This window comes from Ovis canadensis, chromosome 25, assembly GCF_042477335.2.
Source record: "Ovis canadensis isolate MfBH-ARS-UI-01 breed Bighorn chromosome 25, ARS-UI_OviCan_v2, whole genome shotgun sequence".
NCBI lineage: Eukaryota > Metazoa > Chordata > Mammalia > Artiodactyla > Bovidae > Ovis > Ovis canadensis.
Genome location: NC_091269.1, coordinates 47,613,630 through 47,629,513, shown reverse-complemented (window position 1 = coordinate 47,629,513; position 15,884 = coordinate 47,613,630). Strand labels below are relative to the sequence as shown.

General features: G+C 40.5%; 1 protein-coding gene across 2 annotated transcripts in view; it reads right to left on the bottom strand.

Annotated features, from left to right (window-relative positions):
- The window catches only part of ADK (adenosine kinase), a 543,033-nt gene that overhangs the window by 500,646 nt on the left and 26,503 nt on the right, over nt 1-15,884 (bottom strand). Inside the window, exon 1 of one of the 2 annotated variants that reach the window (XM_069572167.1) lies at nt 13,485-13,886. The exons of the other annotated variant lie outside the window; for it this stretch is intronic. Within the exon in view, the coding sequence (XP_069428268.1) occupies nt 13,485-13,498 (14 nt within the window). The 5' untranslated portion in view covers nt 13,499-13,886. Of the gene's footprint in view, nt 1-13,484; nt 13,887-15,884 lie in introns of those variants that run through there. 2 annotated transcript variants of the gene reach the window in all.

The window sequence follows — 15,884 nt, the reverse complement described above, 5'->3', positions numbered from 1 at the left end:
GGAGAAGGGGACGACAGAGGATAAGATGGCTGGATGGCATCACTGACTCAATGGACATGAGTTTGGGTAAACTCTGGGAGTTGGTGATGAACAGGGAGGTCTGGCGTGCTGCGATTCATGGGGTCGCAAAGAGTCGGACACAACTGAGCGACTGAATTGAACTGAACTGATCTTAGAGAGGCAGCAGTGAGTAGTCGCAAGAAGTGAGCTCTTAGTTTCCTAAGCAGGAATTGAACCTGTGTACCCAGGAGCAAAGGATAGAGGTTAGAAGGAAATTTTCCCTGGCTCTTGCCCCCACTGAGAAATTCATTTCTCATGGAGGTAAGAACTGTACAAGCAAGTACAAAGTTTATTATTAGAGACAAAGCACCATGACAAGTGGGAGAGCACACAGAGAAACAGTTATGATGGGAGCAAGGCAGAAATACACACCCAAAGAGAACGGGTGTGGGCGTCCCCCCTAAAGAGGAGGAGGGCAGTAAAGAGGTGGTTAAATCATTTATACAGGGCAGTTTTTTGGGGTATTTGTTTACCTTTGGCCAATTATATGGTTTCTTTCTCCACACCTGACTTACCCAAGGACCCTCCCCAACATGCATGTGCAATTTTTTTCAAAATATATTCCAGCCCAGAGGCCTATAGGGTGGCCTTGGCATCACACATTCTGGAGTGACAAACTCCTCCTTTTGACCCCAAAGAAGCCTTTCTGTGCACGTGCAATGTATCCCTCGCCCCAAGGATGGGAAATATATGACCTCTTGATCTTTTACACAAACAGGGTTTAGCCCCTTTCTGTTTCTGACTGTTGTTATCTTAAAGTGTCCTCAGGAGACAAAGCCTGGCTATTTACTCTATTTCTGTTGTTATTTCTATTTTGAAGTGCCAACAGGAGACTGGTTGTAAATATCTAACCTGGAGCCCACATATCTCTTGTCTCAAGAAATGGAAACAGGAGGCTAATTGTAAATGTCTGGACTGGAGCTCATCTTTTTTTGCCCCAAGAAATGTATACAGGAAGCCAGTTTAAATGCCTAGCCTGGAGCCCATCTTATAATAATAGTTTTACTGGTAATAGTAAAAAATTGGAAGCAACCCAAATGTCCTTCAACAGGTAACTAGGTAAACAAACTGTGGTACACCCATACAACGGACTAATATTCAGCATTAAAAAGAAATGAACTATGATACATCTCGGATGGATTTCAAACACACTGTTCTGAGTTACCATTTAGGGATAACACAAAGGAGTTTCTTTTGCTGACAGAACAGTTTCGTACCCAAATTGTGTTCATATGGAATCTGTATGTACAGATTCATGAAACTTCATGAATTATACAAGATTCTTCTGCACAAAATTTCACAGAAGTATACACCGCCACCACGCCAGTAAAACGCAGTGTAAGCAAAGACTGGTGATATTCTAAAAACATTCATAGTCAATTCATAGTCAGCTTAATAGTACTACACGTGCCAAGCCGCTTCAGTTGTGTCTGGCTCTTTGTGACCCCATGGACTGTAGCCTGCCAAGCTCCTCTGTCCGTGGGATTCTCCAGGCAAGAATACTGGAGTGGGTTGCTATTGCCTCCTCCAGCGGATCTTTCCAACCCAGGGAATGAACCCTCATCTCTATCTCCTAAAACTGGCAGATGGGTTCTTTACCACTAGCGCCACCTGGGAAAGTACTATACCAATATTAATTTCCTGGTTTTGGTAATATACTATGGTTATTTAAGATTTATTACTGGCGGAAGTTGGGTGAAAGGTGCATAGGAACTCTCTGTACTCTTTTTGCAACTTCCTGTGAATCAAAAAAGAAAATCGTAAAGTATTCAAAAGAAAGAGAAAAATATATTAAAATGTTTAAAAAACAATTCGGGTGACATCATCAGGAATGGTAGAATAAGGCCTGCAAAAATCCTCTCTTCCATAAAAGCAACAAGAACAATAACGGAAAAAGAAAAAAAAGGTCAAAATCAACACTTTCAGAACTCCAAAGGCTTTCAACATCTGAGGAGCATTTTTCAAAGGGGAAAAAAAAAGGCTGAACCTCTGCAAAAGAGCAAGCTTTGTGGCATTCTAACTTGCCGAATTCCCATCCCCCTCCCCAGCTCCATGGCAGCCTTAAAAGCAACAGCCCCCAAAACACAGTGGAAAGCAAGAGCCCATCAGCCACTGGAGGAATTGGAACAGAACTGGAGCTCTTTCAAAGCCTCATTTTCAGAGACTGTTATTATCTGAGCTTTTGAGTAACCGGCAGTTACCCGAAAAATCCCTACTCCTAACACTTCTCATTATCTGACCTGACTCACAGTTTCCCCAGAGCTCACAGCCTTTTCCCCAGGGGCATTTGTCAAAAACAATCATCTGCAATTGTTTAACACTCCAGCCATCTGAAGCAGTTGGGAGCAAACCAAAAAGCTTAAAAGGAAAAGTGTGGACAGGAGATGTCGATAGGGGTTTTGAAAAGTTCTGAATATTCCTGAGAATCTAGGAGACCACGTACATGTGCCTTGGCCTGTGTGCATGTTCAAGAAAGACTTGAAAAGGCATTAAGCAATCATCTCTGAACATGAGGCTCTGCACAAGCAGGAAATAAAGGCTATGGCAGCACTGTAAGCCTGGCTAAGCATTGAAGTTACACTTTATCAAGCATAGACAGCCTCTCAGCAAAGATTGGGAGACAATAACAAGTATGGGAAAGAACATAGAAAAAGGAATCCACACTGCTGGTGGAGATGTAAAATGATGCTGCCAGCTTGAAACAATGTTTGGCAGTTCCTCAAAAGAAAAAACAAATGTAAAATTCCTAGGTGGTGCTAGTGGTAAAGAACTCGCCTACCAATGCAGGAGACATAAGAGATGTGGGTTCAATCCCTGGCTCGGGAAGATTCCTTGGAGAAGGAAACGGCAACCCACTGCAGTATTCTCACCTGGGAAATCCCATGGACAGAAGAGCCTGGCAGGCTATAGTTCATGGGTTTGCAAGAGTCGGATATAACTTAGTGATTAAACAAAATAACCATATGACCCAGTATAAGCATATACTCAGAAGAAATGAAAACACATGACATCACAAAAACTTGGACATAAGTGTTTATGGCATCATTACTCATAATGGTCAGAAAGTGGAAATAAAAATACCCATCCACTGGCAAAAGGATAAACAAAATGTGGTCTATACACACAATGGAATATTATTCAGCCGTAAGAAGGAATGAAATACTGAAACATGTAACAACATAGGATGAACTCTGAAAATAATATGCTCAGTGAAGAAGCCAGGCACAAAAGCCCAAATACATGGTTCCACTCATGAAACGACCGGAGCATGACAAATTCACAAAGTAGATTAGTGCCTGCAAGGATATGGGCAGAGGAAATGGAGAGCGACTGCCAACAGGCGCCAGGCTTCATCTCTGCCCTGTGCTCAGTCACTATGTTGTGTCCAGCTTTTTTTGACCCCATGGAATGCTGCCTACCAGGCTCCTCTGCCCATGGGATTTTTCAGACATGAATACTAAACTGGGTTGGCATTTTCCTCCTCCACGGGACCTTCCTGACCCAGAGATCAACCCCACATCTCCTTTATCTCCCGAACTGCAGACAGATTCTTCACCTGCTGAGCTATCAAGGAAGCCTGAGACTTCATTTGGAGATGATGAAAATATTCTGCAATTAGATAGTGGTGATGGATGCACAACACTGTGAATATCCTAAAAACCACTGAGTTGTACAGTTTAAAATGGTAGATTTTATGGCATGTGAATTATGTATCATAGTAGTCATGCATGGATGTGAGAGATCATAAAGAAAGATCATAAAGAAAGATCATAAAGAGAGATCATAAAGAAAGCTGAGCGGTGAAGAATTGATGCTTTTGAACTGTGGTGTTGGAGAAGACTCTGGAGAGTCCCTTGGACTGCAAGGAGCTCAAACCAGTCAATCCCAAAGGAAATCAGTGCTGAATTTTCACTGGAAGGACTGATGCTGAAGCTGAAGCTCTAATACTTCAGCCACCTGATGCAAAGAACTGACTCACTGGAAAAAGACCCCGATGAAGGGAAAGACTGAAGGCAAGTGGAGAAGGGGAGACAGAGTATGAGATGGTCAGACTGCACCATCAACTCGATGCGCATGAGTTTGAGCAGGCTCTGGGAGTTACTGACAGACAGGGAAGCCTGGCACGCTGCAATCCACAGGGTCGCAAAGAGTTGGACACAACTGAGCAACTGAACTGAAATGAATAATGCAGTAAATAAAATAAGGAAACTAATTGGCATTTATAGAACAATACACCCCAACAGCTGCAATATTCATTTACTGAATAAATGATTACAGAACAACTGCACTGAAAATCTCAAAACATTGCTGAGTGAAATTAAAGATTTTAAAAACACTTGTAACAGTCAGCAAAACAGGGTACAGGTAAGACCATAAAAATCTCAGTAGATACCAAAGGACTGAAACTTAACAATGTATTTTTTCTCTACACATAAAAAGGCGGCTGCCCAGGTAGCTCAGTGGCAAAGAATCCACCTGCCAATGCAGGAGCCACAGGAAACAAGGGTTGGATCCCTGGGTTGGGAAGATTCCCTGGAGGAGGAAATGGCAACCCACTCCAGTATTCTACCTGAGATAACCCCATGGACAGAGGGGCCTGGTGAGGTCACAAAGAGTCAGACTCAGCTAAGCACACATGCCCACATATATAAAATACCAATATATGCTTATAAAGTACAAGCAATATATTTTCCGTATCATGGAATTAAATAGAAAATCAATTTTTAAAAATAATTGAAAACCCCCAAATATTTAGAAATTAGACAATAAACTTTAAAAATCTGTAGATGAGAAAAATCACAACAGAAATTAGAAAATTACTTGAATTGATCACACATGTCAAAATTTGTATGTTGCAGTCAAAGAAGTACTGAGAGGGAAACATTTATATATATGAAACATTTTATATATGAAATGCACATATCAGAAAACAAGAAAAGTTTAAAATGAATGGTCTGAATTTCTAACTCAAAAGAAAATGGAAAAGGAGTAAATTAAGTCCAAAAGAGTAGAAGCAAGAAAATAAAAATATGACAGCAAAAAATTAACAAAATAGAAAATGTAGTACCAAAACAGAAGTTCAACAAAACCCAAATCTGGGGTTTTAAAAAGATTAATACAACTGGTAAACCCCTAACAAGACTGAGCCCAAAAAGTTTAAAAAAAAAGGGGGGGGAGGAGGAGGAGGAGTACCACTATCAGGAATGAAAAAGGGGACATAAAACAGTTCCCGCAAGCAGTAATAGAATACTATGAGTAACTCTGTAACAATCCAGCAATTTAGAACAGATTTCTTTAAAAATTCAAAACTGACACAGGAAAAAATGGTAAATCTGAATAACCATTTATCATATCTTTAAATATTCTAGGCCCAGATGGCTATACTGCTGAAAGCTATCAAAAATTTAAAGAAACAACACCAATCTTAAAAAGCTACAATAATTAAGTCAGTGTAGTATTGGCATAACACTATACAAACAGATCAACAGATCAGAACAGAGTCTGGGAAAAGTCTTATACCTATCGAATCTATTGACTGAGAATCCTTTGAAGGAAATCCTTACACTGTAGCAAAAAAAAAAAAAAAGCTTAAAATGGATTACAGACCTAAATGTGAAGGCTCAAACTATAAGGCTTCTAGAAGGAAACATAAGGGAATAGTCTCATAACCTTGAGATAGAAAAGGGAAAGATCTCTTTATCTCTATTAAAAAGTAATAAACATAAAATAAAATGAATCCAATGAATTCAATATCAAATTTTAAAACTTCTGTTCCCAAAAGACACTGTTACAAAAATGGAAAGACATGGCTCAGAGAGAAAATATTTGCTAAACATGAAGATATATATGCTTATGTGTAAAATCTGACAAATAACTCCTATCTAAAATACCAAAAGAATTAACAAACCAGCAACCAAAAAGACAACCTATACTTACAAATATGGGTAAAAGACCTGAACTGACAGTTCAAAAGAAAAGATAAGTAAATGGCCTATAATCACATTATTAGCCATCAGTGAACTATAACTACAATGAAATACAATTATATACCCACCAGAATGGCTAAAATAAAAAATGCCAAACATTTTGGTATTTGGAAAGGACAGAAAAGGAGTAAAGGATGGAAAAGGAGTAAGTGACATAAAAAATGTCAAGCATGTGGAATAACTGGAACTCTTATAATACTGAATGTTGAATGTATTTCATTTTCTACTTTGGAAAACAGTGGTGGTTTCTGAAGTTAAACACACATCTACCCTAGAACACAGCAATTCCACACCTGGGCATTTACCCATGTCCACACAAAGGCTTACACAGGAAGGTTCATGAAGCTTCACTTAGGGTAACCAAACCCTGGAAACAGGCCAAAGTCCATCAGCAGAACTGTTATAATATTCATATCATACAATCTTAGCAGTGAAAAGAAACAAACTACTAAAACACACGTCAAAATGGATGAATCTCAAAACTGTCACTGAACGAAAGTAATCAGACACAAACAGTACTTATTGTATGATTTTATTTATATGAAGTTTTAGAATACACAAAACTAATCTCTACTAATAGAAGCCAGAAAATGATTGCTTGTATGGGGCAGGAGAAAGAGACTGATTGAAAAGAGGCAAGAAAAAACTTTCTAGGGGATGAACATGTTTTGTTAAATTGATCTGGGTGGTGTTTTACAAATACGTTTCTTTCCCCCCAAAAAATTCAGTGAACTTAGGATCTGTGATTTTACTATATATGAATTACATTGTTGGCATTTTTTAAAAAGTAAACAAAGTAGGAAAATCTTTGTTTCCCTTAGGCTATGGAAGCCAGTCCTTTCATTTAAGCCTGTCCATACTAGCATGCTATCTTGCACACTCAAGGAAAAAATCTCTTCCCTCTGCCCAGCATCATCTATTTTTTTCTTCCCCTTCATCCCCAAAATCCTCAACCATACATATATCTCTAAGTATTATTTCCCTACTCCCCATGACAGCTAACACTTCTAAAAGACTGTGCTATGAAATTGCAAGGTTCCCTAAAGTAGATAAAATTATTCATTTTAAATTCAATTTTCAGAAGCGTTATGTGTGAGATACTAACACACAGCAATTTAAAGCTTACAAAGCATTTTTATGTATGTTATTGCCTTTAAATCCTCACAAAAACCCTATAGTATAGGTTTCGCTATTATCTGTGTTTATGGAAGCCTGGCAGGGCTACAGTCCATGGGGTCGCCAGAGTCAGACATGACTTAGCAACTAAACCACCACCACTGTTAAAGAGAGTAAGAGGCTCAGCAAAGTTTATAACCTGTCGAACGTCATACAACAAATAAATGATACCTAACTTCAAATCACATTCTTTTTGTTTAATATGCTACTCTGAGACAATAAGAATTCTGTTAATAAAAATGTCTGACTGATGAAAAATATCCAAATCTAGCCAAAATAAGCTAATATTCCATTATCTTATGGTACTATGTCAAGTAACATTTCAACAACCCAAATCTACTATCACAAAATTACTATAGTGTGTTAAGTAGGTGACCAGATAACTTATTATCCAAGTGGGACACTTTTGAGAATAAAGGAAGAGCTATTAATAATTATGCCAGGATAACAGGCATGATCCAAGACTGTCTTGGGCAAACTGGGACATATGGTCATTCTATTTATAAGCTAGCTATGCTATGTGAAATTAAGAATTCAGACTTATATTTTATTACAATATTTTTTAAAGTAACAATTTTAAAACCAAGTAGAAAAGGTAAATAATCATGAGCATTAACCAATGTTACAAGAAAGGGTTAACATTTCAAAGTGTCTAGACAATCATTCTGGTTCCATTTCATCTTTGACAGTTCTGCTTAATGTAGCAATACTGTGGCTGGAAAGATCTGGAGTTAGAAATCCTTGTATGCCTTTTCAAACAAAGATGACCTATTTATAAATATGAGTATTAACAGCTGACAACACTGCAGTTCTCCAAGGAAAGGATTCCTGCTCTAGTTCTTCAAAATATTTCATAAATGAAACAATTTCATTTTATTTTAAAAAGCTCATTAGCTTCACTAAGAAGCCTCATGGCATAAAAAATTTGCTTAATAATATAAAATGTATAACTCTTATAAATGACACAAGCCCTGAAATGAGTTTGAAAACTGTTTAAATATTCTAAAGAAACCAATTCAACAAAGTAATACACTTCAATCTCAGCCAGAATTTAGTCTCCATATGAATGTTCTCCATTTGAGTAGCTTGGCAGATCCTACCAGACGTACCTCAAAGTCTTGAGTGTTACGAGAAAAATATCCCAGGACTCCACCCACAGCCCACATAAATTTTCCAATGTAGGCTTAACCCACAGAAGTGGTTACAGAATTATCATGTAGGTCACAGTCATGTCTAGTCCCAGAATAGTCTTAAACCAAATCTGACCTGTCTGCGCAGGCCAAAGAATAGGCTCCTCAGCTCTACAGCAAACATGGCACAAACTCAAGCTGTAAGCAATTTTCAAAACCAGACTAGACATTCATGCTGGAAAAACAAGGCAATATTCATAGGAGTATTTTGAAATACTGTTGGCTTAGTACCTATAAAAAGTTGCTGCCAAACTAGGACATAGCTCTTCTTCCGGGCCTGAAGGTCCAGTATCAAGAAAGAAAGGAAAGCGCTCTCTAAGATTCTCTTATACTCCTAACATTCTACATTTTCCTGTGTGTCCTGAATTTTAACCCAAGCATCAACTTTCCTGTTAGGCCAATTAAAAATGACAAAAGCATCAGTTTATCAAGTAGGTTTCATCATTTCTCAGATGAAGACCAGCTGGAATCTGATATATTGGGATGGCCAAAAAGTTTGTTTGGGGTTTTCGGTAGCCACCATACAGAAAACACCGAATGAACTTTTTGGCCAACCCAATACATACTCTGATAATTGGTTTAAGAGGCTGCAAACTTGGACTCTTCATTAGTAATGGTGAAGCAGAGTAGAGCATAAACAATAAAAGTCAGAGTCAAATTCTCCAGCCAAACTTATTCAAAAATCATAAGCTTTTTTAAAATTCGTTTTATGTAAATAGTTATTCAGGAGTTCCAGTTGGAATGCTGCACTGGAAAGGGCACTAAATCAGGTATCTAGAGATCTGGGATCTACTTCAAGACATGCAACTACTTGGTATGAACCTGAACAAAACACAGCATCTCTTGCCTTCAGTTTCTTCGACTGTAAAATGAGGAAATTAGCTAAGTTCGCTTCCTATTTAAAAATCTAAGATTTAAACATTTATTTTCAGATGACATCATTCTCTAAGGAGACCAAATTGCATTCAACAAGTTAATATTCCATTTACAAAATGCCTTAAAACATAAAAAAGTTTCATATCTACACAAGAACACTGTGGAATACATATCTGTATTACCATCACAACAGGCCCCATGGTGTGATGATTAACACTCTGGTCTCTGAATCCAGCAATCTTAGTTCAAGTCTCAGTGGAACCAGAGATCTGTATTGAGGGCTTCCCCAACGACTCAGTTAAAGGATTTGCCTGCAGTGCAGGAGATGTCAAGATGTGGGTTCAATCCCTGGGTGGGGAAGATCCCCTAGAGGCGGAAATGGCAACCCACTCCAGCATTCTTGCCCAGAAAATCTCATGGACAGAGGAGCCTGGCGGGCTCCAAGAGTCACAAAGGGTCACAAAGAGTTGGACACGTCTGAGTGACTGAGCGTGAGCACACATTACCATCACTATTTCATAAAACAAATGTTCAGAGAAAAAAGAAAAAGATCACTCAATCAGAAGAATACTGTCAATTAGAACCCAGGTGTATTGACCACTGGCCCTCACTGGTTCCCATTTCTCTGTCATAGTCACTATGAAGAGTAACGTATTACTATATTTACCAGCAATTATCTTAAGTGTGGTGTGAAAAACAGCACTGGGCATGACGTCAGCTCGGTGACCTTGATCATTCTCCTCATCAGTACAAGCAAGTCAGCAGTCCCATTCTCTGGGCTATTGTCAAACCGAGTACAAAATGGGAACGCACACATCATCATAAATGTGAAAATCAATAAACATAAATGTGAAAGGTATCATAAAATTGCACTAAGTGTTGTCTTCTTTGGGAACCAGCTGGTATCTGTAGGATTACCAACCCATTTAAAACTGTCACCACATATACAAAGTTGCTTCAACTTCAGCAGTCCCCACACCTACTCTTAAACCTAAGTTATTAAGTTCTTTGCAGGACTATAGGAAAGAAACAAAGTTACTATAGTTGTCCCTCACAATACTTTACAATTTTTGTTCCCAGAAGCAGTTTTTTCTTTATTTTATATATATAATTTTGTAGTTTTTTAGGGTGTGCCATGTGGAAGCAGTACCTTAGTTCCTTAGTTCAAATTAATGCCTCCTGCACTGGGAACACAAGAGTCTTAACCAATGGACAGCCAGGAAAGTTCTAGAAACAGTCTTCAGGAAATTTAAGTGGTATGTTGTTTCGATAAAGGTATCTTGCAGAGCACTAGATTACGGATATCTGGATTCAGTTCCTAACTCTGCCACTAACTGATTTTACTCAAGGCACTCAATCTTTCTTAGCCTCAGGTATAAATGTGGCAACTGGTTTTAGGTAATATCTAAAAATCTTCGAGTAATGTCACTGTAGCTGAAGACTATAAAAATGTAGACTAATATCTGAAGATACAAGCATAAATGTAACTATTATTAGTCATCTATGAAGAGCCTGAGATACTCCATCTTGTAAAAGAACTCCATTTTGCAAAGGTACCAGGCAAACAGACTTAGACTTTGGATATTGCCTAAACTTGCCCCACTGTGCATAAGCCAATCAGCCCTTAGGTTAAACCTCCTGACTTTAAGTTCAAGAATTTGTGATTTACCTTGGAAGTAATGATTTACATTTGTGATTTACCTTGGAAGTAATGATTTACAATTGTGACATTTGTGATTTACCTTGGAAGTAATGATCTACCGTGGAAGTAAAAAAACCAATCAGAAATCCACACACAACGCTACAGAAGAGGGTAACCAACCAGTAGTCCTTCAGCCTGAACACCCCCTTTGTTACCCTTTCACCTGAATATTCCCTATATAAGCAGCGTAACCCAAAACTCGGGGCTCCTCTCCTTAGCCGCTGCGTCGGTAACGGTGTGAGCCCCAGCTCAAGCTTGGTAATAAAAACTCTCTTGCTTTTGCATCGGATACCAGCTCCCTGGTGGTCATTGGGAGATTTCGTGACTTGGGCATAACAATCTACCCTTCCAGGAGTCAAATAAGACTAGCAGCAACCTTTAAATCAATCTTTTTGGGACTTGCCTGGTGGTCCAGTGGTCAAGAATCTGCCTTCCAATGCAGGGGACATGGGTTTGATCCCTGGTTGGGGAGCTAAAATCCCACATGCCTCGGGGCAACTAAGCCTGCCACTACTAAGCCTGTGCTCTCTGGAGCCTGAGCACCATCACTAGAGAAAAGCCCATACACCCTCAATTAAGAACAGAGGCAGCCAAAAATACATGTTTAAAAAAAAAAATCAAGTCTTTTTAATACAACCACCATTCAACTTCTACATTAAAAAACACATCCTGTTGTCACTAGCCAAGAAGCAGAAGTTTTAGACTTGGGTGTTTCTCCACCAAGGAGTAGCCAGGATTATGATGATGGATTAAAATTAAGTCCACACAAGAAGAGACCCTTAACATGGAAAGTATTTGCCCCACACTCCTAATTAGTAGCAGACTGAAATGATGCGATTTCAAAGTGCAAATGGGGAGATGGAGCATAAACTAGGTTTAACAGCATAATCCTAATTCACCCTAAAATACTGTTAGCATTAAAAGCTAAATTTATACATCCCAATATAATTTACTGGGAAATCTTTCCATGTGGATCTCCACATTTCAGTGTGTGTGTGCTCAGCTGTGTCAGACTCTTTGCAACCCCATGGACTATAGCCCACCAGGCTCCTCTGTCCTTGGAATTTTCCAGGAAGGAATACTGGAGTGGCTTGCCATTTCCTCCTCCAGGAGATGTTCCCAACCCAAGGATCAAACTTGCATCTCCTGGGTCTCCTGCATTAAGAGACAGATTCTTTACACTGAGCCACCTGGGAAGGCCCCACATTTCAGTACTGTATTTCCGTCCTCCTTCTGCAGAATGAGGTAAGTACTCTGAGTTTACCTAGAATTATGCAATTTAAGAGAAATTGCATCCAAGTTCAACAGTTACATCCTAAATTACATGAGGGTTAGGTTCTAAAGTAATTTCTAAAATACTGTGTAGTCAAAATCACCAGTGAGAAACCATTAAATCACCAGGACTTAGGCTGCTAGAAGCTCGCAGAGCAAAATTTCATTTCATTTATTCTCTTCACATTTGTGCTGGGGCCTCCCTTTCGCTGGCACAATGAAGGTCAAAAAGTGAAAAGTCACTTAGTCGTGTGGGACTCTGCGACCTGATGGACTATACAGTCCATGGAATTCTCCAGACCAGAATACTGGAATGGGTAGCCATTCCCTTCTTCAGGGGATCTTCCCAACCCAGGGAGAGAACCCAGGTCTCCCGCATTGGAGGTGGATTCTTTACCAGCTGAGCCACCAGGGAAGCCCATGAAGGCCAAGGTCTACTTCAAAAGAGGCTGTTCAGAACACTGGGTAAATAAAGCAATTTATCTCTTTTTTTTTTAGATTTATCTCTTTTTATAAATAGTTGCATTAGCATGAGGTAACCATTTGGTCAATGCTACCCACAGACACTGGACCGGGCCATTAACAATAAAGAACCTTCCAAACTCTGGAAGAGCAACTGAGGTGAAGTTTTTCATTTACTGTTCTCATTGAATACTATGAAACTCATTCTGCTGGGGCTCTCAGATAAAAGTAGGTAAACAGATGGTACCCTGGGAGCCAGAGTACTAATTCCAGTCATAAGCAAACACTGTGAGAACACAATTTCAAAACTTGGGGGCAATCTACCTGCATCAAAGGGCCAACACTGCAGGTCTGCACTGGGCCACCAACGAAGTTGTCAGAAGGCAAGACACGGGCATGGACACGCCCGGTGCACGTCACACTTCCCCAGGCCTCAGGCCATTCCGGGGGTGGGGGGAAGACAGCTACATTTTTCATGAGAAATCCACTAGACTCATCAGCAAGCTTCAAATCCTGGAATCTGGGCGAGGGTCACCTCAGCTCTGCGGCTACTCAAAGGTCTCCGCCATGTGCCTCGGCCCCAGAACTTCTGAGGAAGGCATGAACGACCAAATGAAAAGTGCAGAGAGCCTCCACATGCGGGGAACCGGTGGCACCGGGAGGCTCCAGAACACCCAAGAGAAGGGGCGACAGTTCTCAGCAGCCGAGAGGCTAATGCCTACCCCGCGCGCAGTCCAGGCTGCCGCCCAGACTAATTACCTGATGGCCGTCATAGCTTCACCTTCCAGCCCCACGCGACAGCGCTCGCGTCCGATGCTCTGCGTCCGCACGGGTGGCGGCAGCAGGTACCACAGCCACCGCTTCTGGGCTCACTCAGCGACCCGGGAGCGCGTCCTCACACACCCCGCGCGCGGGCGGCCCCCGCCTCGGTCGCTCACGCTGATTGGCCGCGCCCGGAAGGGGCGGGCGCTCCGCTCCGTGCCGGCGGCCGGAGGACCTGCCCAGGGCGCCGCCGGCCACGGCAAGCCGCCCGTGCGTCTCGTGCCGGCATGCGGGCTAGCGGGCTGGCTAGCGGGCTCGGTGGCCATCTTGAGTCCTGGTAACTGCCTAGCCCCCGCTCCCGGCTCACGGTGCACGAGGTTGGGTGCCCGCCTCAAAAATGGCCGCCCCGAAAGGCAACCGGTTTATCAGTCACATGGCGCGGTCTACCTCGGCCAGCCCAGGTCGCTCTAACAGGGCTTGGGACGGGGGCGATGTCAGGGCAGTCTTCGGGGAGGGGGTTTAACAGCCTGAAAACCCATCTGCAGAAAAACAGCAACCGCCTGGCAACCTCAGTCCGGGTAGAATCGATCGCGTGGCAATAGCAGCACGATGTGTTAAATTAGAACTCGCAGCCTTTTAAGAGTCAAATGCTGAGTATGGTGGTCCCCTAACGTTTTGGACTTTAAAAACACTTAGGACAGCTTATAAGGAAGTGTCCAGGGTCTCAGTGTAAACTTGCGAATCAGAACCTAGAAAAGTGAGGCCCGTACAATGGTATTTTTAGCAAGTTCCCGGGTTATCCAGGTACACGTGTAACTTTTAAAACCTCCAGGCCAAACTAGCCCAGACTGTCCTGCTTGACACACTAATTGTCTTACGTCCTCGCTTTCCTGAAAAGGATGCAGCGCTCTGAAGCAAGCATCTAGTCATAGGGAGAAAACTGGAAGAACCTTAACTCTTGCAATTTAGCGGGGGTAAAAGGACTTAAGAAACTGAGACTGAACCACTAATAAAAGACAGTATATCAGTTCCAACTGCGGGAAGGACTGACATGGGGGCGTTAGAAAATAAACGTTTTATGATCTAAATAACTTGTTTATTCCCTCTTTATTCTGAGTACAAATATTTATATAAACAGACCATAACCTCCAGTGGCATTCATTTACTAACCATTTTGGATGGGGTTCAATTCCATAATCTGAAATCCGTTACATTAGAAACACACCCCCAACACATAACATTGAAATGTGCATTCTATGACTGAAAGAACTAAATATTTATTTCCTTTTAATTAGTTTAAATTTTAAAACCAAAAGCAAAGTAAAACATTATTCCATTAAACAGTATTTTTCACTGCATACATTTCACTGTGGAAAATTTAGCATGCAAATTGAGACACTGCACAGATAAATATGTACTTTTTCAAAACAGTACAAAAAAATACAGAATATCTCGAATAGTTTATATATATATATGTTGACTACATGTTAAAATAGTACTTTGCTACACTGACTTAAATAAAACCTATTAAGATTAAACTGTTTACTTTTTAATGTGGCTACTAGAAATTTAACTTTGTCTTACATTACATGTCTACCTGACAGTGCTGTTCTACTAAGCCAGCCTTGCTTTTCTTACCCATCATTGCCCCTGTGACAGAATAATTATGTTCACAAAATGAAATTAGTAGATCAATTTACACAAATCTGTGGCTTCTTAAAATCTAAAATATAAGTATTCCAAAAGATTTCAAGTTTTCTTCAAAAATGCTTTTTTTTAACATTATTTTCTTTAATTTGGAAAATGCCTATCTAGAAGGAAGCCCTGCACTATAAGTCTGATGTGTTCAGTCCATGAATAAAGGCTATTAAAAACAAGAGTCTCGGCTGACTGAGACTTTGTCCAAATGTCCACAACTAGTCAGTTGTTCCTCAGGAAGTGAATCAAAGCAGCAGCAGGATAGCAATTTGAAGCAGTGGAGACATTGACTAATTCAACAGTTTGCCTTCTCCACTAATGGAAAATGTTAATAGATAACCCACATGAGTCGGACACAAGTTAGCGACTGAACAACAACCGTAACCCGGATGAACTAAAGCAAAACCAGGAATAATACTCAGAACAAACTTCAAAATCTCCATGCAACTTTTAATATGGGATGTACTATGGTGCTTTTCAGACTTTAATACACATCACTTGAGAGATCTTATTATTAAGGATTCAGCAAGCTCTGTGGTCAAGATTTTGCATTTCCTTAAGTTCCCAGATGTTACCAGTTGCTTCTCCTCTGTGGGCCATGCTAAGTAGCAAGGCTGTAAAGGAAAGTAGCAAGATTATAAAGGTAGCAAGACAGAAGTGACTTGGAACCCCTACATGACTTCCTGCATGAGTTTACAC